The sequence below is a fragment of the Microtus ochrogaster genome, chromosome 21 (genome assembly GCF_000317375.1).
Source record: "Microtus ochrogaster isolate Prairie Vole_2 chromosome 21, MicOch1.0, whole genome shotgun sequence".
Taxonomy (NCBI): domain Eukaryota; kingdom Metazoa; phylum Chordata; class Mammalia; order Rodentia; family Cricetidae; genus Microtus; species Microtus ochrogaster.
Genome location: NC_022022.1, coordinates 32,519,110 through 32,541,459, shown reverse-complemented (window position 1 = coordinate 32,541,459; position 22,350 = coordinate 32,519,110). Strand labels below are relative to the sequence as shown.

Here is a 22,350-nt window from a genome sequence, read left to right as displayed (position 1 = left end):
GAAACAAGTCCCTGCAATGGTATCTCTGAGACTATTTCCTAGAATACCACCTATCTATATCTGTATCTATATCTATATCTATCTATATCTATATCTATCTATATCTATATTTATCACCTTAAAAGGCTCCTCTCATGAGGCCCTAAAAATGTCCTGTACCAACAGCTCTGGTCTTTCCCCAGACACCTGAACAGGCAAAAAGAACAAATGTTCAGGTTCTTTTATTTTTCTTGAGCCTCATGTTGGAAGGAATGTCTTGCTAACTGGCAGACTCAATCTATGTCCTCAGGAATGGAATGTCTATTAAATGAGCAGAAAGGACACAGAAAACAAAAACAAATGGTGGGGAGGTCTCCAGCAAAGCCAAGGTGGAGTTCTGAGAATGGGGAGAGCTGAGTGATCTCCACAACAGGGACATGCCTGAAGGAGGCAGTGGATGGCAGAGCCAGGACTTGCAGCTGTGGGGCCACTGTTGAAGCTGAGTCATCCAGATCACTGTGTGACACTTGGTTCTCCTGGCTGAGGCCTGGACCCTTGAGAACCCAGAGAGCCTCTTCCTTCTTAGTGCCCAAGTCTGTCACCCTCATGAGCATCGTTGGGGAAAGCAGAAGGTAAAGGAAGAGAGGAAAAAAAGAGAGAGGGAGGAGCTGCCGAGGAAGGCAGGCACTTAGGAGAAAGAGCAAAAAGGAATGTGTTCCTTGCCCCTTCGAGGTTGGGAGTCTTTTCCAGGACCTGCTGTGGCATGTGAATGGGTGTGAGATTTTACAGTGAGCTTTTTTTTTTAGGCTAAAATTTTTTATTCATAAAAGATGGGCATCAAATGCCTTCAAAGTAGTCTGATATGCTTTATAACATTGTAAATACCTTAGAAAAAATCAAGGACACCAGTAGGCATTTATAGATTAAACTATAGTACCCCTAAAGACAGTGGGATGAGAATGAAGGGGAGCTATGATGAGGTGCTACAGTGAGCTTTTTGATACAAGACTGCTTTCTTGCATCTGGTTCATTACCTGATCTCAGCTCAGGACAGGATTATCTGGTCACCGGAGTCTCCAAGGTCATTTCCCTAGCAGCCTGACCTTGTTCACAATTTGGAGTTACTCTCGGGCATCCCAGAAAGAGTGGAAAGCTTTAGAGACTAGAAACATAAATCCTAACCTTCTTTCTAGTTCACCAGCTGACGGGGCAGCTATTGGGGTTCCATGGGCGCCTCGAAGAGGTTTTATGGTCTTGTGTCCTAGAACAAGGAACTGAGCAGAGACCTGTGGATAGAAGCAGAAATGGGAACTTAGAAAACATACGTTTCCAGAGGAGGAAGGGGTCAGAGCAAAAAGCAACACCCTGCTGCACAAATGGAAGGGTTTTTGTATCACATGCCCAAGCTCTATGGCTTGTTTGCATAACTGGGCTTTTGTCTGCTTGTTCTAACTGTGGCATCTTGTAACTCATTCCTCATTAGCATTTTAAATCTCCACCCAGGTCCATTCTGTGGAGCTCCTATGCTCCTGCTCCAGTGGCTCCAGTGGCTCCAGCCAAGTCTAGTTGCCATTAGCTGGAAATTTCGGGCCTTCCTCTATGTGCTCCGTTTAAGGCATTTCTTATGGGCTAGTGTTAAGTTGGGAGCGTTGCCCCAGTCCCTGGCATCCATCCCAGCACCCCCTGGCCTGGGACTTGCATTGGTCTGGACTCCAAATCCCAGCATCCAGGTCCTCACCCCTCCCCAGGGGTCAGGACCACTCCCACAGGGTATTTAAGTGGGCACACAGAGAAGGAACACGTGGTCCTGGGTTTTGCATGTGCTCCCGGTTTTCTGTCTCCCGAGAGCGCTGCATTTAATAAAACATGGGCATTTTAATTTGGTTTAATCTGTTTTGATTGGATTTTTGTGATTTTTTTCCCCCCTAACAGCTGGTTTTGCAGTCTTTGTGTGTAAGGCTTTCTGGACTTCACTCTCTGTCCCAAGTGAGAAGAAAAAGATCTGTGGGCTAGTCACTTAATTTATAGATTCGTTAACTCTTTATGTGTGTAATTATCACCCAGTGAGAGCCGAATTTGAGATCATTATGGGGCATTTGAAAGGCGAACAGGATATTCATTGAAGTGGCGTGACTATAGGCTTTAGGTTGGGAACTTATCCCTTTGACCAAGGCTGGTGTCAGGGACAGACTGATAAGAAGGCAACTCTTTCAGTGCAAATATTTGGAAAACAAAGCAAAAGCAAAGAGAGACCTGCATACTGAAGAAAGATAAAGAATTCGGGTCATCTTACAACACTCTGTTTTGAGTCAGAAGACATTAGAAATTTATGTAAAAACACATATGTTAGCATCTTGGTTACATTGCCCAAAACATACTTTTGCGAATTAAGTTCCTTTCCCCTTTACAGTGTCCTCCATTAATTAATTCTGGAGTTCAGATGACACGAAAGGCAATCCTACAGAGAGGCATGGCTTGAGATAGCCCAGCAGCCCAAAGGAGCCTTTGTACTATTATCCAGCTTGAATGCTGTTATCTGCGTATTCCTGGTAATTCTGTTAATGTTTATCTGCTTTCCAAGATCTGCAAGATCTGTGACAGACAGCACCGTGCTACTGGTGGGCGGCTCTGACGGTGAGCTGTGCTGTCCTGGTGGAAGGGGGTCTCTCATGATCACAACAGTCGTCCTGTTCATCTTTGGGCCGTGTGGACTGAACTGCTGCTTTAACTTCGTCTCCTCGTAGACGCACTCAGTCCACACTCAGAGGGACTGTGGCCTTCTGGCTCCATCTCTGTGGTCTCCATTAGTCACCCCCTAATTCCTGAACATCTATAAGAAATCCTTCAGCCAGTAAAAGGGGACCACAGGAACCATTCTGCACCCCCAGATTCCTCGAATTTATTGTTTCCCCTATCACCTACCCAGGAGTTCAAGATTCCTGCCTGCCCCCCCCCCCATCCGACAGTTCTACAAATAAAGCCATAGAAGCACTTTGGGGGCCTTTTAGATAGACCCACTAGAGGGGTATGCCAATACTCTTGCCCAACAACACCCCCCTGACTTGTAGAAATAGCATTGATTTTCACCCCAATTTCCTAGTAGCAGTTAGGTTTGTGTCTTCTGGGAATGGGAGGAATGAAATGTTGAGAACAGGAGATCACCAGCAATTGGCCAGGCAGATTTAGGGTAAAGGCATTCCAGAAGAGTGGACAGTTTTCTTTCTTGGCTAAAACTCAAAAATGTTCTCGGGTATGTCAGCATCCTAGTCCTTGAAAGGGGCCAGATATGTTTCAGCCAAAATGTCTCTGGTTCTGCCGTGGCCAGAGGCTGCGGTTTCAGAAAGGGTTGTCTGTTTGTCCCATATCTCTCCCCTACCCCCAAGGAAGCACCGTTTCCTGGAAACTGTACTGAGGCTAAGGCTGAAATGGGGGCACCTGGGCACCTTGAATCAGCTTCTCTCCCCCCTTCCATCTTTCATTCAGAAAAGCTTTACTAACTTAAAGGCAGTGGCCCTCAATAGCATCCCACTCCCGGGACCCTCCTGTGGGTACGGGTTCCATTTTCTTCTTTCTCTTTAGCTTTCTGTAATAAAAATAGCCTCTCTCTCTCTCTCTCTCTCTCTCTCTCTCTCTCTCTCTCTCTCTCTCTCTTTAAAACTTACCTTCTGTGGTCCATGAGTTTCATTCTTTGAATTCAAGAGACAAGAATCTAAAAGCTGTTAGTTTGGAGAGGCCTTAGTTTCCAGGGCCTTAGGCCCCCGAACAAAGCACAGGAACTGAGAAAGGCTCCCTTGCTCTCAAAGACACCCCGACATTCTCAGGTGTATCTCCCAGATCTGGATCTTAAAATACTTGAGAAGTTGAGCTCCACCCAACAAAAGCTTCTAAGGAGTGGCAGCCCAAGTCAGTAAGGGCACACTATTCTCACCGACTTCTTCGCTAACTGCCTGCTCATTGGTTCACTCACCCCCCCAACAATGTGTGAGTCCTTTTCATTGTCCCCAAATTTTAGTCTCTTCAGATATTTTTCTTTCCTCACTCACCTGTCTCGTTTGTTAATGTTTTGCACCTCTAACCAACTGAGTCTTATAAACAACTAAACGTTCTCTTTGTAAAACCACTCACCATCTTGGAGTCAGTCTTTGAGAGCGTCTATCTGGATGATCTGAGAGGTATTGCCAAGGGGTTAGTATGATAGATGCTGACTGGAATGAGTCAGTATTGCTGTAACATTTCCAATCAAGGTATTTTTTAAAACAGCTCAATTTCCCTTTACGATGAGCGTAATTTTACTATAACATAATCACAGTTAATCATTTCAGTGCGAAGACTCCTAGATTTATTTGTTTGTTTACTTCTTTACACCAAAAAGATACAATAGGCGTGTGCATTTGTGAACTAGCTTAGGGTTGTGGTTCATTTTAAAACGTAGTAATATATTTCATCATTTGAAAAAATTGTCCCATGTACCATGATTTAAGGGAAAAACATTATCCCATCAGTAACAACAACCGGACATCTTGGCTGTTTCTAATTTTAAGTGATACAATCTGTTTATGTAACTGTCCGAAGAAAGAGGTCCATAAGACCATCTTGTCTAGCTGCTTATCTCTCTAGTCTCACCCAGAGCAATTCCGCTTGTTCTCGGCATGCTACAGTAAGTTTGAACTTGCCCTCTCCTGTCTCTCAACATTTGCATGGGTACTTCCACTTCGAGAGAACGCTCTGAGTTCTTGTTCACTGCCAGACCAGTTTCTACTCTGCTGAGATCTCATGGAGACTTTAGACGAGGTCATGGTGTGACGGCGTGTTCCACGAGCATCTTGACATCCCCAGCCCGTTGTGACTGCATCCTCTCATGTTTGTCCTACACGTTGACATTTACAGAGTGTCATTTGTTTTATGTTTTGACAACCTGATGATATGAGAAATCTTCTCGTTACTTTATTTAGTATTCCCCTTTCTTTTCCAAAACAATTGTTTTTGTGTATGTGTGTTTGAGCACTCAGTATGTGTGCGTGTGCTTCTGCCACAGCATGTGGAGGAGGGGCGGAGCCAACTTGGTCCACTCAGATTCTTTTCCCATCTTTACATGGTTCCCAGAGACAGAACTCATGTTGCTAGACTTTCCCAGCAATTACCTTTACCCAGTAAGTCATCTCACTAGACCATTATTTAGTAATTTTTATTTGGCAAGATACTTGTTTCTGGCAAGTTAATTTTCTACTGGGATATTTATCATATATTTATTAATTTATAAACATTCTTTACATATTAAGGCATTCATCTATTACCATTTTTATAGAATACATAATATATTCCATACATATTTGTTTTACATCACCAACATTTTCCCCATTATTATTCAATCAGATTTGTCACCAGCTTTTAAAAAAATTGATTAGAAAAATCTAAGCCCAGAAACAAAATTAGGAACACATTTAGATGCCTCTTTTGAAAAATCATTTTAGTACTTTTAAGACTAATTTTTAAAATTTAGAAACAAAGAAAAAATGCAATTTAAACAGTGTTTTGAAAACTTAAGAATGCAGTAGCATGCATAATCCCCTTTCTCTACGAAGTGGTGGATTCCAGTTAAAAACTAGCAGGATCAGAACAGAGTGAAGGAGAATATGAAAGAATTTTCCTCATGTTTCAAAACCCAAAAGGTAAGAGTATAAAGCATGAGGGAAAAGTCAAGAATAAGAAGAGCTAAGCCTCATTCCCTCTCCTCTGTCAGCTTTAAATGAGAAGACTACATTAAAGTTGTGGATGAGAAAATGCTTGGTGGAATTAGGGGGTGGGGTGCTATGGATGTGACCAAGCTTCTCTGGGAAGATCCTCTACCTTCTCCCTGGGTTCTAAGTTGTAAAATTTTCCAAATATGCAACTAGGAGCCACGCCTCACTACTTCATGAGTAAGAGCAAAGGTTGACATAAATCCTGAAGGACAGAAAATGGCTCGCTGCATCTGAGGGGGCCTTTCATTGATGACTTCACCACAGCATGTTGGGAAAGCAGAAGGATCATTATGTCAGCTCAAGAATGGTGTGGAAGACGCAGGGAGATCTACACAGATGAAGGCATCTGGAACATGTGAACACAGAGACAGCTTTCATGAACTTATGGCAGTGATCAGATGGGTTGTGGACATAATCAATACTATCATGAATCAAATGCATTCACTTCTCTTAAGGTCACAGTGTGAGCTGCACACCAGTTCTTCCAACTTATTTTATTATCAGTATGGCCAAGAGGCCCTCATTTCATGATATACAGCTACACTGTCTTCCTGCCACTGATGCACCGTCTCTTCCGGCAGCTCGGGGATAATCAGAGTTGAAACAGGAAAGGAAGGAAAGCCATTCCGGATGCTCTTGCCCTTTCAGCATTGAGATCTCAGAAGAGTAGAACACAGCGGATGCTGAAACATAAAAAAAAAAATTGTGGTCATGATAAGCTGGGAAGCACTAACTATGACACAGTCATTTCTTCTTTGCTCTAATTCACCTAAATAACAATCAGCATCTGAATGGGCTCTGGATTGGAATCCAGTGTCATACAGAAAGGAAAGGCATCCTCTTCACGCGTAGTTCCCTATGACTGCACAACCATAAAAGACCCCAGGACCTCAGGGACAACTTCTCAGCAACATCCTGCTGCTGTAGCATCTTGATTAACATCTGGACCAGAAAGAAAAAGGTGACTTTCTCTGGTTCCTCTCCTCTTGCAGTAAGTCCACTGCCTGCTAGATGCCTTCCCCCATATACAATCATCATTTAAAACTGTCAGATGAGCTTCCCTGGAGCTTTGTTCTTGACTTAATGGGTTGACATACACAGTGAAATTTTACCAGAAAGAAGAGGGCAAAAATGTGAAGGTTTTCAGATAAAAATTATTTAGCAAACGAAGTGTGGGTGCAGAGTCGGGGAAAGAATACAGACTGGAGACTCGCTTCAAAGTGAACCGAGAAAAGCACATTCGTAGACATTTCTTTGCTGTTTGTTTCAAGCTCTATACTGAATCTCCAACCCGTCTAGCGGTCCTGGAAGACAACTGCAGGACAGCTGTCTCCAAATTCAAGCATTTGCTCCAGGAGGGAGGAAGGCAGGAGGTAAACAAACTTCCCAGTCTGGGAAAGCAGAAGCTTGCAAGATGTGTAGTCACCCTCCGCCCCCCCCCCCTGCCCCCCTAGCGCCATGGACATGGTAAGCCACTCAAGAGGAGATTCTAAACAGTCCAGCTGTGGAGAGGTCCCTGGCATCTGTTGAGCTGCTTCTCTGTAAGTCGTGCAGAGAGCTCCAAGGGCACAGCCTTCGTGAATCATCACCCATGCTGGGGGATGGGGGGAGCTTTTCTGTGAAGCAGTTTCTTTAGAGTCATCTCTATTCCTGTGAATACCCCTTCACACCTGCTAGTAACCCCAATAAGAACTCAGTGGCTAACCGAGTTGGACTCTGGTGTAATCGTTACTTTGGCCTATTGTGGGTTCCCTCTCTGGGGTAAGTAGGTCGAGAGGAGCAAGCTGATGCCATAAGAGGCTGCTTTGGCCTTCTCTCAGAGATCAGGCCTCAGTTTCAGTTTCCTACGACTGAGCAAGCAGCTTCTGGGGAAGAGCCACCAAGGACAATCAATCTCCAACACCTGACAGCAAGAATAAGTGAACAAATCAGTGCTTGCGGAGTAAATGGTGCATTCTTAAAGTCTTGCTAACACGTGGGTTCCATTATTCAGAAAAGATGTACGAGGTGTTGGCATTCAAGCATTTACACAGGCCTGCCCTTGGGAGCCTAGCAGACAAGTCAGCAGCAGCAGCTAAGATGTGACCCCGTGACCACCGCAGCCAGCGAGTAGCACAGCTCCCTATGTGCACGTACTCACTAGATCCCCTTAGAAAAAGCAAGCCCTTCTCAACCCTCTCTTCCTTCCTTCCACCTCGGCACCCCATCCTCCAATAGACTTCCCACGTGAGCTCTGTCGTGTGGTGTGGCTTTGTGGTACCCTTTGGCTCCAATCTGCCAAGGTCACATTCCACCGTTAAACTATTACACAAGGATTTTTGCCCTTGGCAGGGGTCTAAACACGTTCCTTGAACTTCTTGCAAGGTTGCTGACTCCAGAAATTCATCTCAATTGTTTTAGAAAATTTTGCTAACCAGACAAATAAACACTATTGCCCAATGTGAATTTGTGTTGTGCTGAATTCTTCACTATCTTTTTCAAATGGATGGAGTAGACTTTCCCCAAAGAGAGACCGCAGGTAAAGCTTTTCCTCTGTTGATGACATCAGGAAATAGGGAGATGTGTATAAAAGATACCAAAGGTCCAAGGAGCCCTCCCTGCGCCTTTAACAAAACCACTTAGAAACACCCAAGTCGTCATTTCTCTGTGAGTTATCAGAATATAGGAGAGCATCAAGCAAAAACTCACGTTTTTCCTTTATAATACAGTTTCATGGCTTTATGGAGTTCGTTAAAAGGCAGCTGATGAGTCACTAGTGGATCAATGTTAATCTTGTTTTGGAGATAGTCAGTTACTAGCTGGGGAATACAGTCTTTGGTCTTATAATCTGCAAAACAAAATGGCTATTAATAATATGATCCAAGACCAACCAGGCTGGTGGGATGGCTCACTTGCTGTAGGGACCAGACAGCCTGAATTAGATCTCTGAGCCCCAGAAGGTAAGTCATCAGTTCTGATAAACCACCCTCTGAGCTCCTCATGGGTGCTCTGGCACGTACACACGTGCACACACACACACACGCACACACACTTACACACACGTACACATGCATTCACATATACAGTCGCACATCTCAACACACAAATAATAGTAAAATAAATGTGGCAAAAATAAGATTAGCCAATCAAGAGTTTAAAAAAAATGAAGTAAGTCATGAGAGATGGGTAAGATACTCTCTGAAAAATTATCATTGAAAAATAAAGGAGAAATCATTTGTACTTGAGCAGCCACTGACAGCTGCTAAAGTGGTTTCTATAGATAGTTCTGTTACCTGGTCATCCTTTAAATGAAATCTTGGTCAATATTCATATTTCTGAGTTGAAAAATAATCTCTTCACCTTATCAAGCCATATTCTGGGATTCCATTGCCAAACAATTTCCTCTTGCATCCGTGGGCATCTTCTCTATCTACATACATAGATGTGCTGTGGAAACCCTCTGTATTCACATGCATGGAGATGGCATGTAAACCCTCTGTATCCACATGCATGGATATGACACGGGAACCCTCTGTATCCACATGCATGGATATGGCACAGGAACCCTCTGTATCCACGTGCATGGAGATGTCATGGGAACCCTCTGTATCCACATGCATGGAGATGTCATGGAAACCCTCTGTATCCACATGCATGGAGATAGCCTGGACTCTCACCCCTTGATGCATGGATAGAAATGGGAGTGTTAATTTTTTAAGTCAGCTAACCAATATTGCTCAGAAATAAGGATTTTTCTGGGAAGATAAAAACACATGGTCGAAATACCAGTTTAGTGCATATAATGACATTTAAGACACTAAAAAAAGGCATTACTAGTAGCACAATAAACTGAATCCATCGATGCAGAATCAAAGTTAATTAAATTACTCTAATTGCAACAAAAATCTTTTTTATCAGAGGAAAATTATAATCCTCAATGGCTCCGTTATTTTATTTAACTAATTAAAATTAATTTGGTGGTGGGGAATATGGCTTGGTTGGTAAAGTACTTTCCATGAGTTCAGGTCCCTAGCACCCAGGGTAAACAGTCAGGAATGGTAGTTTGCACATGTAACCTTAGCTCTAGGAAAGTGGAGGCAGGAGGATTCCTGGAACTCACTGGCCAGCTAGTTTTGTCCAGCTGGCGAGCTCCAGCTGTAGTGAGGAGCTCTGTGCCAAAAAGTGAGCAGAACAGAGGAAGTACCTGCTATCAAACACCCACACACATGTATGTACATATGTGAACACGTGCACTCATATGAATACATACACATGCATACATGATAATACACCCTCCCCCAGATTAAAAAAAAAGGCAATTTGAAGAATGCAACTCTCATTTCAGGAGGAGTCCTTGGACACATTACTCTAGATGTCTGGTCCCCTCAGAGGAGGACCTAAGCGATCACGTTCTTCCACCTACCTCCCAGACACACGCCCTTCAGGGTTTTTCCGGACACAATCGAGACCGCCTGAAGGCACAGCTGTGTATTTACTGGAGCCACCCCAACGATCAGACAGACCCCGTAGCTGTTGTTGCAGGAGTTCCAAGCAGCGAGCTGAGAAGGACAGCGACAGTCACAGGCAGGCCCATACATTAATACCAACTCCCCACAAGGAGAAAGGATCCTCGATACCCTTGAGCTTTGGGCTTCTCTTGGGTAGATACAACTTCAAATTCAACCTCGACACCAGGGTCATGTTTGCATCTCCTCAGAGAGCCAGCCACCAACATGACTCAGGCAGGCACTTTAACCTCCGTGCTGGCTCAGTTTCCTTGTAGAGCAGTTCTGAGTACAGACCGATTTATCATCCTTAAAACCCCCTGATCACAACACCAGCCTACAAGAATAAATGGTGTGTTCAATAAAACTATCAACTGCCGTAAGGACCACACATTCTATATGTCTAACTGTTCGCTTGCTACGCTTTACTGCCCAATTGATCTGTACTAGAACAAATCAGAACAGAACATAGTAAACATAGATGTAACCAGGGGAAGCTTCATTAAAAAAATGAATTTTCTAGGGATTGATTCATAAGCACACATTTTCTTATCTCTTTTGCCTTCTTTCCTTTTCCTTTCTTTCCTTTCCCCTCAGATTTTACCTAATTGGCCTCTTTTCTGTCACCTTCCTCTTTACACTCACATCCTTTGGCCTTTGACCAAGGAGCTAGACACACATTTCCATGTAATGTATATATACATCCCCTTTTCTAAATTGTATGACCCAGGAGGCTGCCAGCTAGGTCATTAATCCCTGTAGCTATAGAGGTTGACACATGGAGGTATAGGTGATTGGAAGTCCCTGGCCTGGGAGTTGCCTTGGGTCGGACTCTACTTCTGGACTCCAGTTCCCAGCCTTCCAAGTGCTGACCCCACAGGATATTTAAGTTCGTGCCAAAAAGAGAAACATGTGGTTTGGGATTTTCGTGCATACATGTGTATGTGCAAGTGTGTTTTCTGTGTCTTTTCCTTGTCATGTTCTCATGTTCTCCCAGCCACCCGGGAGCATGCTGCTAACAAACCCGGGCATTTAATTTGGCTTAATCTGGTCTGATTGGATTTCTTTGTGCCGTCAGATAGATTTTTCCTAATGATAGAAGTTTGACAGTTTCTCAAGTTCTGTTAGAAGCCACAGATAAATATATGTGATTCTGATCATTTTCTTATTCTATAAATAACTAGAATTGAGAAAAGTGAATTCCTGAGCTCACGGCTCCTTGCATATCTCAGTTCTGTATACCATAACTTTAGATCTCTTTTCTATATTGTCTTTATTTCATAAACTAAGACTGTAGAGGGAATCTTTATTCCATTTTTCACTGGCTGCACACAGGCCTAAAACGTATTTCCAGAAGAGCATATTTGCAGATTATGCCTCTGAGCCAACTCCCCTCACTGTGCCCCGTAAACACACCATGGTTTCAATCTTTCCGATGGCCTCAAAGGCAAAGTTAGCACCGACACCCGTCATTTCCATCACCACCTCCTGGACAGGCTTCTGCAGCTTTGTAGGGTTGAGACAATCAGTGACACCCAAGGCTCTTGCCCGGCAAAACTTCTGCTCATTGATGTCAACCCCGATGATTCTAGAAGCACCAGAAGCTTTGCAGCCCATGACAATGGCTGAGCCGACCCCTCCGAGTCCAAAAACCACGCAGGTGGAGCCAGGGGTGACCTGCAGATTCACACATTGTGCCGTTATTAGTTTTCAAAGCTGGGCACAGGGAGCTAAGAAAATAAACCAGGGAGTAAAAACAAACAAACAAAACTACTTTGCTTTTGGAAGTTGTGTGTATACCACTTGGATCATGTGGACAGATTCGGTCTAGTTTTGATCCCCTCCCTCCTCATGACATATGGATAACACACAAAGGTAAGTGAGGTGCAGTCAAACCACGGAACTAGACCATTCCCTGGGTAGAGAGAAGTTTGTTGGGGGACAAACTGCCTGGGAGAGTAAAGAAAAACAACTTGCCCGGCCTTATCAGTTTTAGCCCGCAGGTTGGCATAGGAGGTGGGTGGGGACCAGAACAGCGAGGAGTTAGCCTGGGGACTTTGGACTGTCACAGGCGGGCTGTTTGGGTTAATCAGGGACAAGACACACTTTGCTGTTGGGGGCAGGGAAGGGCAGTGGTTGATTCCTGGATGACAGAAACCGGGACCAAGAGGTTCCTGAAGAATACCAAGTTTAGGTTTCTGTTTACCAGATCCAAACCCAGTAAGAATCCAGACTGGGTTAGGCCCAGGCGGTCATCTCAGGACACAGTTGGCAGCAATACCATTTCGGGCCTGCGTTGCGAACTAACAACAAATGCCTCGCTCACCTTGGCTGAGTTAACAGCAGCTCCATAGCCTGTAGGGACGCCACAGCTTATGAGACAAACTTTATCCAACGGAGCCGCATCATCAATTTTTACCACAGCGAACTCGGGCACAACAGTGTACTCGGTGAATGTGCTCGTGCGGAAGGAATGATAAACCGTCTGTCCTCGGTAGGAAAACCTCGAGGTCCCGTCCATCATTACCCCGGAACACGGGAGAATACTGTCCCACAGTAATGGAGACAGACACCCACGAACAGGCACAGACATTAGAAGTTGAAAAGAGAGATGAGGTTACCATTGGGCACATACAATGTGAGCAATTGGATAAAAGGCAAGAAACAAATCTACTAACTCTTGCTTGTCACAGAAGTTTCCTAAGCAGTGCAAGCAGGCATCACATTCTCCACACTGTGGAACAATGAGCGTGAGGACTTTATCTCCTGCAGAGAGGGGGGGAAAGATAAATCAATAAATCCGAAATTACTCATGTAATAAAAATACAATAAAATCTTATCGGCTCTCTTGAAAACACGTTGTGGACAGATGGCAGCAGCCAGTGTGACACCCCAGGTGGTTTCAAAGCACAAGTCATCATTTGGGTAAAGATGAGACATTGCCCGCCAGGTAGAGAGTTGTAGGACCACCTTTCCCTACTTAGAAAATAGAACAATGGAACCAGGAAGGGACCTTGAAGTCATCTAGTTAATTCTTTTTTTTTTTTATTTTTAAAAATGTAATCCCTTGTGGGCAGTGGCAGCACGGGCTTTAATCCCAGCACTTGGGAGGCAGAGATAGGTTGTGAGTTTGGGGCCAGCCTGGTCTACAGTGCTAGTTCTAGGACCCCCAAGGCTACACACAAAAGCCTGTTTATGGTAGCCCGACAAGTCAATACTCTCTCCCGATTCTGCAAGGCTCACTCTCACTAACACTCTGCAGGCCTCTGGCACTGGTTTAGACATGTCAACTTCAGAGAAAAATGTTCTTTCCCCTCCACATTCTTCCTGGAACAATTATTACAAAAGAGCTCTGGAGAGAATCTTGATGATGTTTGGGTCAGCTCTTGCCCCTAGGTTTAGAGTGACAGACAGGGTGGGGCTTGGGAGAAGGTTGACCTGTGCAGTCATCACAGATTCCTGAAGACTCGGCCAGGTATAGCCTGTTGTCTCTGTAGTGGCCTCTACAAATACTTATTGTATAGGGAAACTCCTTAAGACGGCATTTAAAAATGGCTTTAAACTTAGATAAGACACACCTTACCTTTACTGACTGTAAATTTTTTTAAATTTTCCAGATATTCGATCTTAGATCCAGAAGAAGTTCTAACTATTCCTTTCCTTCAAACATGCATTGTCATTTCCCACAAGATTCCCTGTAGAATCTTCGCAGCTAAAGAGGAAGTAGGCTGTAAACTCTCTTATTTATACTACACTCTGGGAGGTGCATATTCAACTCCTTACTTCTGTGCCTCTTACTTGGTCCACAGCAGGCATCTCATAATTGCTGGACACGTGAATACACTCATGATGGCCACGGCTGGCCTTGCTATGTACTTTCTCAAGTGTCTTTACGCAAACTATGGGGTTTCTAAATTATCAGAATTTATGGGCAATTGCTCATCCCCTGTGATCATCTTAGGCATGCTAAGGATAACGATGCCAAGGTACTTTAGGATGCAACTGGGGACAATTCATTGAAAGGTAACCATCATCCTGTCTGTCATGACCTTTCAAGCAGTACATTCTGGTTTGCTAAAACATTCATTCCCTTGCCAAAGACTCCAACTTTGGAATGGGCACCATTCTAAAAACATTTTTGAATCAAAACATAAGTGGTTCTAAAGCCCAAGGGCCTTTCGCCCAGTTTGGAGGCTCTCTGCTCTTATGTCAACCTTTATCTGGCTGCCCAGGAGCTGTTCTCCATACCCTTTATGTGAGAGAAAATAGGTGACAGTGATGGGCCCTTTCCATTACTGGCTTCATTCGATAATGTGACATGTCATCAGCGAGAAGAATCTAGAGAGTCAAATCCAACATGTTTTTTCTGCCGAATAAGCTAACAGTGCAGCCAGAGTTCCGGTGTGCTGCTCCCAAAGAACACTGTTTCCCATTTCCTACCTGGTTTCACAGAGCAAACCCCATCGCCGACAGACTCCACAATTCCTGCTCCCTCATGACCCGGAATTAAAGGGTATTTCATCGAGAGGTCTCCTTTCAGCACGTGGTCATCGGTACCACAGATCCCTGTAGAAGCCATCTGCATAGAAATTAAGACAAATGGTTTATGATTTTCTTCCTCCCTCTTTCAGACTGAGTGTTCGGTTGTGTTTTGTTTGATACGAATGATCTCACTTGATCCCTAAAGCAACACTCATGTGTTAGGACAACAGTCTGTCCCTTAAAGAGAGATCCCTTTGGAAAGGCCAGACCCCACCGCTGCCCCTCCCTGCGCTTCCTGCTGTGACAGAGGAAAGAGTCAGTCTGTGTCGCCCCTTGACAGCTCTGTGCAGAGAACTTGGTCCTTCCATCTCTGTCATGTCCACCATGCTGAATCAAATCACGTGCTATAAAACTTCCCATCAGCCCCCTCACCTCAAAACGTACATAAGTTAGGTGTTTCCTTTGTTTTGGGGATTGGTGCAGAGCTGTCTCAGGGGCCTTAGCTTGGAGTGAACTCCACACTGCCCTCTATGAGGCATCTCAGGGCTCCTCGCCACCCCCTCAATGGTTGCTCTCTGTCTTTTCCATCCATGGCATTGTTTCTGTCTAACGCTATCCCTTCCCCACCACCCCGCAACCTTCAGGCCTGATCATGGTCTCAAGCTCTTTCTCCCAATAACCTGCATCTCTGGACTGCACACTGTTGTCTTATTATTGCTTTTTAAATTATATCTAACGAGAGGAACACAGAGGGTCTCCCTACCAATTTAGGAATGGTCGGGAAAAGAGGCCCAGGGACTGAAATGACTTATCCAATGTCACATAGCTTCATGTTCACCTCCTCATAATAAACTTGTCTTTTGAAACCTAGTCCATATGACCTATGAAATGAGGAGTTCTGAAACAAAATGGTTTTGTTTTCATTTTTGGAAATATTAACAATAGCACCACTATCAAGAGACACAAAATTTCAGGTTCAATATTGTGAATTTCAATGCTTTGGGTAAACCAATTTTCAAAATTTTAAAACTTGCACGTTGGAATTTTTCCTTAAGGCTATGCACGGTGATGCACACCTTTACTGTCAATGCTCTGGAGACAGAGGCAGGTGGATCTCTGTGAGTTGGAGGTCAGCCTGGTCTATAGAGTGAGTTCCAAGATAGCCAGAGCATCTTTAGCATTAGGGAGGCAAAGGCAGACAGATCTCTATAAGCTCAGTGCCAGCCTTGTCCACATAGAGAGTTCCAGGCCAGATAGGGCTACATAGTGGAATCTTGTCTGTCTCCAGAGAAACACAGACAGACACACAGACAGACACACAGAGAGAGAGAGAGGCAATGATATTGTAAAATAAGATTAAGCTAAATAAACTAATATTGCAAGATTTAACTGTTATGGAAACATAAAAACTTCTTAGATAATTATTTGAGATTTCTTGCCTGTGGTTGGCCCAACCCATCTACATTAAACCTTCCAAATGAGACACCACATACACAAAGGCCTATGGATTCTGGATCCCAGAAGAGTGCAGAAAAGCAGTCTATGTGTTTCCATCATCTGTGGCAGAAGAAGCGGCAGGAACACCAGAAAGAGCCACGTCTGAATGCAGCAAGTGGGTCCTCACTGTGTTACAATGGCTTCTCGATGCTACCAAAGGCTAGACATGCTTTTTATATACGGAAGCCCTAGGCTCTTATTCCTTTGTTGTGTATAGCAAATGAGAATATGGGATTATCTGTAGCTATGGTTCATCAAATAAGTTAGGAGGGCAGGGACTCGCCCACCACAGTGGGCATATCCAATCTCTGACTTTGATTTTATCAAGGGCTCAGTGTGATGATGCTGATTTCTAGCCACTGTAATCAGCAGCTGAGTGGAGTCGTCTGCAGGTCTGACCTAGGGTATGGTCTTTATGAGTACGGAGCATAGTAGCCCAAGAGTGGTGACCAATCAACTCGGAAGCGTTGTAGATGGTGGCGCAACACACAATCAGCAGTGACAGCTCTCTGGGTGTATGAGAAGGAAGGGAACATGGTTTCCTGAGAGTATTTGGCCAGAACAATGATTGAGCCCTGTCCATGGCTACGCTTCTGTCACTTTTCCGTTTGTTCTCAAACTCTCAGCACATCATTGTCAGGAGCGTTTATCAGAAGCTGTTGCAGGCCATGACACAATTAGAGCTTCCTCTGAAAACTGTGGCTTTCTTCTGTAATTTTACTTGTGCAATAACAGCCATGAATTTCCCTTTTGCTGTGCGTTGTCATGTAATGTGTGTGTGTAACCTTACAATTGCATCTGAATCTTACGGTCACACATATCTGTGGATGGTCAAATGGATGACTTTTCATTTAGTTATGTAGTTTTGATATATAGAATACATACTGGGACATGCTTCATAACTAGGTCTATTGTCCCATGATGACTACAGACACCTGTAAGCCTGCTTACTAGCTACACATAATTAACTCATTTTCACCTCAGAAAAAAATTCAACTAGACTCAAGGCATTTTATAAAATGAAAACTGTGCAGCTCACACAAGGTCAGAATCACAGATGTCCAACCAAGGCTACTAAAAAAAAAAAACCCAAAAAAACCATGCCAATTTTTCATTTGCCAGTCCACTAACAATTGATCTGAGTCTCAACGTTGTCATTGATCACTGTGCATCCTCCCTGTCTGGTCAAGGGTTTGCTCCTATGGCCTTGGACCTTTGTTTTGCCATAGTGAGCAGCTCAGCTCCTTATGCTTCAAGGCTCCAGTAGAAGAGTTTTTAGAATAGAAGAAGAGGAAGAGGAAGAGAAAGAGGAAGAGGAAGAAGAAGAGGAGGAGGAGGAGGAAGAGGAGGAGGAGGAAGCAGGCAGCATGGAGAAGTTTGAAGGAGGACAGGATTATTAGAGTAGAATCAGAACAATAAAGAACAGGTGAAATGAGGAGCACTATCCTGTCTGTGTGAGGTTCTAATATAAATCCTTTTTATCCCCTTTGCTCCTGAGAAGCATTCATCTTTGAAACCCTGAGTAGGGGCTGGAGCTAGTCTCATAGGACACCTCATAGGACATACATCCTTGGACACCTTGTCTGTAACTTACCGAGTGTGAGTTCCTTGTTTTTCTGTTTTGCCTTTCATTCCTCATCTGTCCTTTTTTAATTCTCCTTTTTCTATCAACATTTTTTTTAAAATTTAAAAATCCCTATTTTTAAATTTAATTATGTGTGTACAAGTGTATCCATCTGGGTCTATGTGTGTGCGAACCTAGCTGCCTGCGAAGGCAGAGAGACAGAGTGAAATCCTTGGAAATTGGATTTATAGGCAGTTATGAGCCACTAACCTTGAGTGCTGAGAATAGAACCTGGGTCCTCTGGAAAAGCCCGTGCTCCTAACTGCTGAGCCATCTCTTCAACCCCTACATTTATTTTCTGAAGTGTAGTATCATTTTCTTTCATCCTCAAAAGTGAAGACTGGCCAGCTTGAACTTACCTTAATGCGAACTTCTCCAGATTTCGGTGGCTCAACCTGCACTTCTTCAATTTTAAGAGGAGACTTTTCTTTCCAGGCAATGGCTGCCCGGCATGTGATTGTCTAATGGGCACAAAATAAAATGGCATTTACCATTAAATTCCTTTTTTTTCTGATCACACTTGCTGTTATTTGTAAAAGTATCAAAATCATAGGGAAAAAGCCCAAAATAAATCAATATAAACAAGTCACCTGCATCTCAAGCATAAACCTCCAAGAATTTAGCAAATTTTCTTACAACTTTTCAAAATATATTTTCTTATAAAATCTTAATAATTTTAAAATAGTTAAGATTATTCCATATAAGGAACTTTGTCTTCTTTCTTCTCCCTTCTCCTTGCTCTTCTTCTTCCTCTCTTCTGAGACAGTCACTGTCTAGTGAACCATTACCACCCACCGACATGTTTATCAGCATTTCTCTTGACTTTGAAGAACTTCATTGTCCTAGTTTGAATGACCACTATATGTGGGTATATCTTAATTTTCTTAATAACTACCTAGCTGTAGGAGTGTTCCATTGTTTCTCCTCTTACAAAGTGTATTATGAACACATTTGTTCATAATTTTTTTTCTTGGTTGGTGTGTTTCCTTAAGTGAAAATTTCTCGGGAAAGAGTCATTGTTAGTGCTAAGTTCATTTCCAAATCTCTTTACAGAAAGATTTAATCACTCACTTGACCCGCTCTCCAGAACAATAAATTGCCTTTGCTATCATATATTCCATTATACTTCGCATTGGCTGTATCATTAACAAAATATTGCCCAGGCAGAAGAAGCCCACAGTCTTCATTGGTATGTTTTCAGGGTGGCAGTATGGGTATCTGCCATGATCTGGTAGATGTGGAAGGGCTTTCTCATGTATTTACAGACCTATTGGCATCTTATTTCTTTTGCTAAGCTTAAATGAGTTCTTTAAACATCCAGGGATTAACTTGCCATCTCTCAGCTCATCTTGCAAGTTTTTCCTCTGCTGTTTATATAATATTGATTTTGTATGAAATGATGCACATGTTTTGTGATGTTAGTTTATGAAAGTCTTTTCCTTTATAAATTATTCCATTTCTAGGGTCTGAAAATTCTCTGTAGAGTAACAACTGTTTCTCATCCTCTCTTTGAAACTTTTCCAGTTTGCTTCTCAAACACTTAACTCACATTTAACTGAAGATTATTTCTTTGTGTAGTGTGAAGCTAGCATCGAAATGAGTCATCTCAGGGTGGCCTGGTGTGCACTGTTGTTGTGCAACAAATTATTTTTCCAGGCTTCTCTGTAGAGGCTGTTTCTGTTGACTTGAGTATCTTTCTGTGTAGTCTTGCAACAGCTCCTTCCTCAATGAGTGGACTAGCTTAACTTTTAGACTTAACACCCAGTGATACTAGTTTGTATAACTTGAAATGTATTCCATTTGTAGGTATGATTTCTGCATTGGTCATTGTAAGTGGAGAAAAATCTATTGAAAGGAATTTAATCTCCGGTGGAAGAGATAATACCAATTTTAATCTTACAAAGAAAAAGGACACGGGTCACAAGAACTTTCCACTAAAGGGATAGAAAATACTACTTTTGTCTATGAACAACATAATTAGAATAAATTTGCTTACCACTCAAAACTTTTGGCAAAAAATAGCTTTTAGGGAAAAAATTCCTTATTTCAAAAGCAATATAAAGAGAACACAAAACACTAAGGTACACAGACAAATGCTCACTCCCTTAGGGAGGAAGCTTAACATCCAGCTCTCACCACTGCTAATGATGTCGAGTAAGTTCTTCCTTTGATGCTCTGTGCTTGCACTGCGTGTTCACAGTCTGGGGCTCATCCTGCTGTTCCATGTAACAGGATGGGCAATAGCCCACTTAAGACTCACTAGTACATTATAGCCGCAGCTCTCTAACACGCCACAGATGCTGTTTCCATCCACGCTCTTTACCACAATGCTATTAACCTGCTTGTAAGAACACGCGGTTTTTACCGGGATCAATTTCCAGTCCGAGGGACCTCCGAGGCACAGCAGATAGCTTTCCAGCCTCACACATGTCCGGATGAAATGACAGGCAAATTTCAAAGCTTTTGCTACAGTATTAGCAAATTATCCTATGTCAACTCATCAGAAATTCATTCTCCAGACAGTGCCAGAAGACTTTCCACATCTTGAGATACTTTGGCTACTATTGTCATTCAAATTTGTTAATTAATAATCCAAGCAGAGAACACAAATTCTAAATTTCTAATTGCTTTTAAACACGCACCTGCTCGACGGCAGTGAAGGGGCTATGGGGCGTCACGGAGCAACCCACTCACCTTTCCTGCAGTGTCCATGGTGGCTTCTCTGGTTTCGCCCGTGTCCTTTGGGTATATCGGAATAACGTTTGATTATGCAGTTCCGCAGCGTGGGCCAAGTATTTATAGGGTTCCTGAAGTTGAAAGTTATTAAAAAGTAATTACGCTATTAACATGGAAACTACCAGAAGGGCGATGGGTTGAAAATATGTGTGTAAACAAAGGAATACGAACGACCAGGAAAGGATAATCTCCAGGGAGGAGATCGATAACCGAGATGCTGACTGGGAGATAATAGCTTGAAGAAGAGGTGGGGTAGGGTGAAAGGCTAAGAGGTACTGCAGAAAAACAGGTAGTGAGGAACAAGCCAGACAGCACCTGCTAATTAGTCAACAGCAGTCTGGAGGAGCAATTATTCTAGCTGCTATTGCTCAGTGAGCGATAAAGACAGGCTTAGGACTGGGGTGCCAGCAGGCAGAGGAATGAGAAAGTACAAGCACTCACATATATGACCATTTATAACCTGAGGAATGCATTGTGAAACTGAGGGATGCTAAAGATGCTCAAGATGAAACATCAGGGAAGAGTCTCACACAGGTAAAGAGAATGGTTGCAGAGATAGAACTTACGTAAGAGCGAGGGATGGGTGGGTATTCAGGATAGGGGCTGCCAGTCAGGGCAAAGTGAAATAAATAGGTCATGCTGATGATGGGGAGGAGGAAGATGTTCAAAGTGTGTGATTCTGGCCCGACTCTGTAGGCTGACTCTCTGCCTTGGCTGAATGAGTGAACACAAGTCAAAAGATCGGGAAGTGGTACCCTGACTGCCGGCAAGCTCTGGCTGCTGGCTTTATCTGTCTCTAATTCACATCTGTCCACACACATAGGGACCGACTGCAATGAGCCCCACGGAGTCATTTGTCTGCTGAGGGTCTATCAACCTCACGGTGCTGAGCGGCTGTAAGGTGGGGGGCATTTGCTGGAGCAGGAGTGAGACGGAGGTCTGCAGTCACAGGTCTCTAAGTAGGGAGCTGTGTAGCACGCGTTCTAATAGGTCTTAATAATAAAAGTCCAGAGTCAGATACTGGGGAAAATGCTGAGAGATTAGATAGGCAAAGGAGCAATACCACGACGACCTTACCTCTCAGCTTCCCAGTTGAAATGAGTTCCTCTTTCCTCGGACCTTCTCATTTCTTCTCTCCGCTCAGTCCTATCACTTCCTGTCTGTCTGTACAGACCTCCAAACCTCTATGGTTAGCTAGTGGCTAGCTTCGCCCTCTGATCTTCAGGCATGCTTTATTTGTACAAACAAGATATTACCCCAGAGCTACGTCAATCTTTATACCCTAGTCATAAGTTTATGTTTCACTTGTGCCCCTTTGTATTTTCTAATACTTCAGAAAGACCCTCAGGTCACCCGAGGGCTGGCCTTTCTCTCCTGGATTAGAACTGGGGTTAGGAGAGAGAGACCTGGTTCACCCACCATGAACCCTGACCAAAATAATGCTCTTAGGCAGGCTTTCTGATGACTGTGGTTAAGCAGGGAAGCATCACCTTTATGTACGCAGGGATAGTTCAGGAAGGAAGGTCCAGGGATGCGTGACTGACACCTGTTTATAAATGGCTTTGTGCTACAGTATTTCCATTCTCATATTTTCTGCATCCATGTTCCTATTCTGTGAATATACATAATGCCTCTGTTTAGCAAGGTTTCACGTGAGGGGCAGCAGCCTAGTAAGAAAAGCCATGCCTTGAGGCACTGTCCAGTTGTGAACTTTCCACCCTACAGAGCCTTCTGATAGCACCTGGAACACTGAGAAAAAAAAAATTTCAGATCCCTGTGAATTGTAGGCGGAGTTTTCCTATCTTGC

General features: G+C 43.5%; 1 protein-coding gene across 1 annotated transcript; it reads right to left on the bottom strand.

Moving 5' to 3' along the window:
* Positions 1-6,378: 6,378 nt before the first annotated feature.
* Positions 6,379-20,519, bottom strand: LOC101979961 (alcohol dehydrogenase 1-like). Its single transcript, XM_005357347.3, has 9 exons — positions 20,502-20,519; positions 18,167-18,268; positions 14,645-14,783; positions 12,883-12,970; positions 12,531-12,750; positions 11,621-11,881; positions 10,123-10,258; positions 8,409-8,547; positions 6,379-6,403 (listed from the first exon to the last, which is right to left on the bottom strand). Exons 1-9 carry the CDS (start codon positions 20,517-20,519, stop codon positions 6,379-6,381), a joined length of 1,128 nt encoding a protein of 375 aa, XP_005357404.1.
* Between the last annotated feature and the right edge of the window lie 1,831 nt (positions 20,520-22,350).

What these genes read in the sequence shown, in the direction of transcription:
- LOC101979961 (XM_005357347.3), bottom strand. An exon ending in AACTTCTGTGACAAGCAAGA is followed by an intron (nt 12,751 to 12,882) that starts GTTAGTAGATTT and finishes ACTGTGGGACAG; the next exon opens with TATTCTCCCGTGTTCCGGGG. An exon ending in GAAGGGCGTGTGTCTGGGAG is followed by an intron (nt 8,548 to 10,122) that starts GTAGGTGGAAGA and finishes TTTGTTTTGCAG; the next exon opens with ATTATAAGACCAAAGACTGT.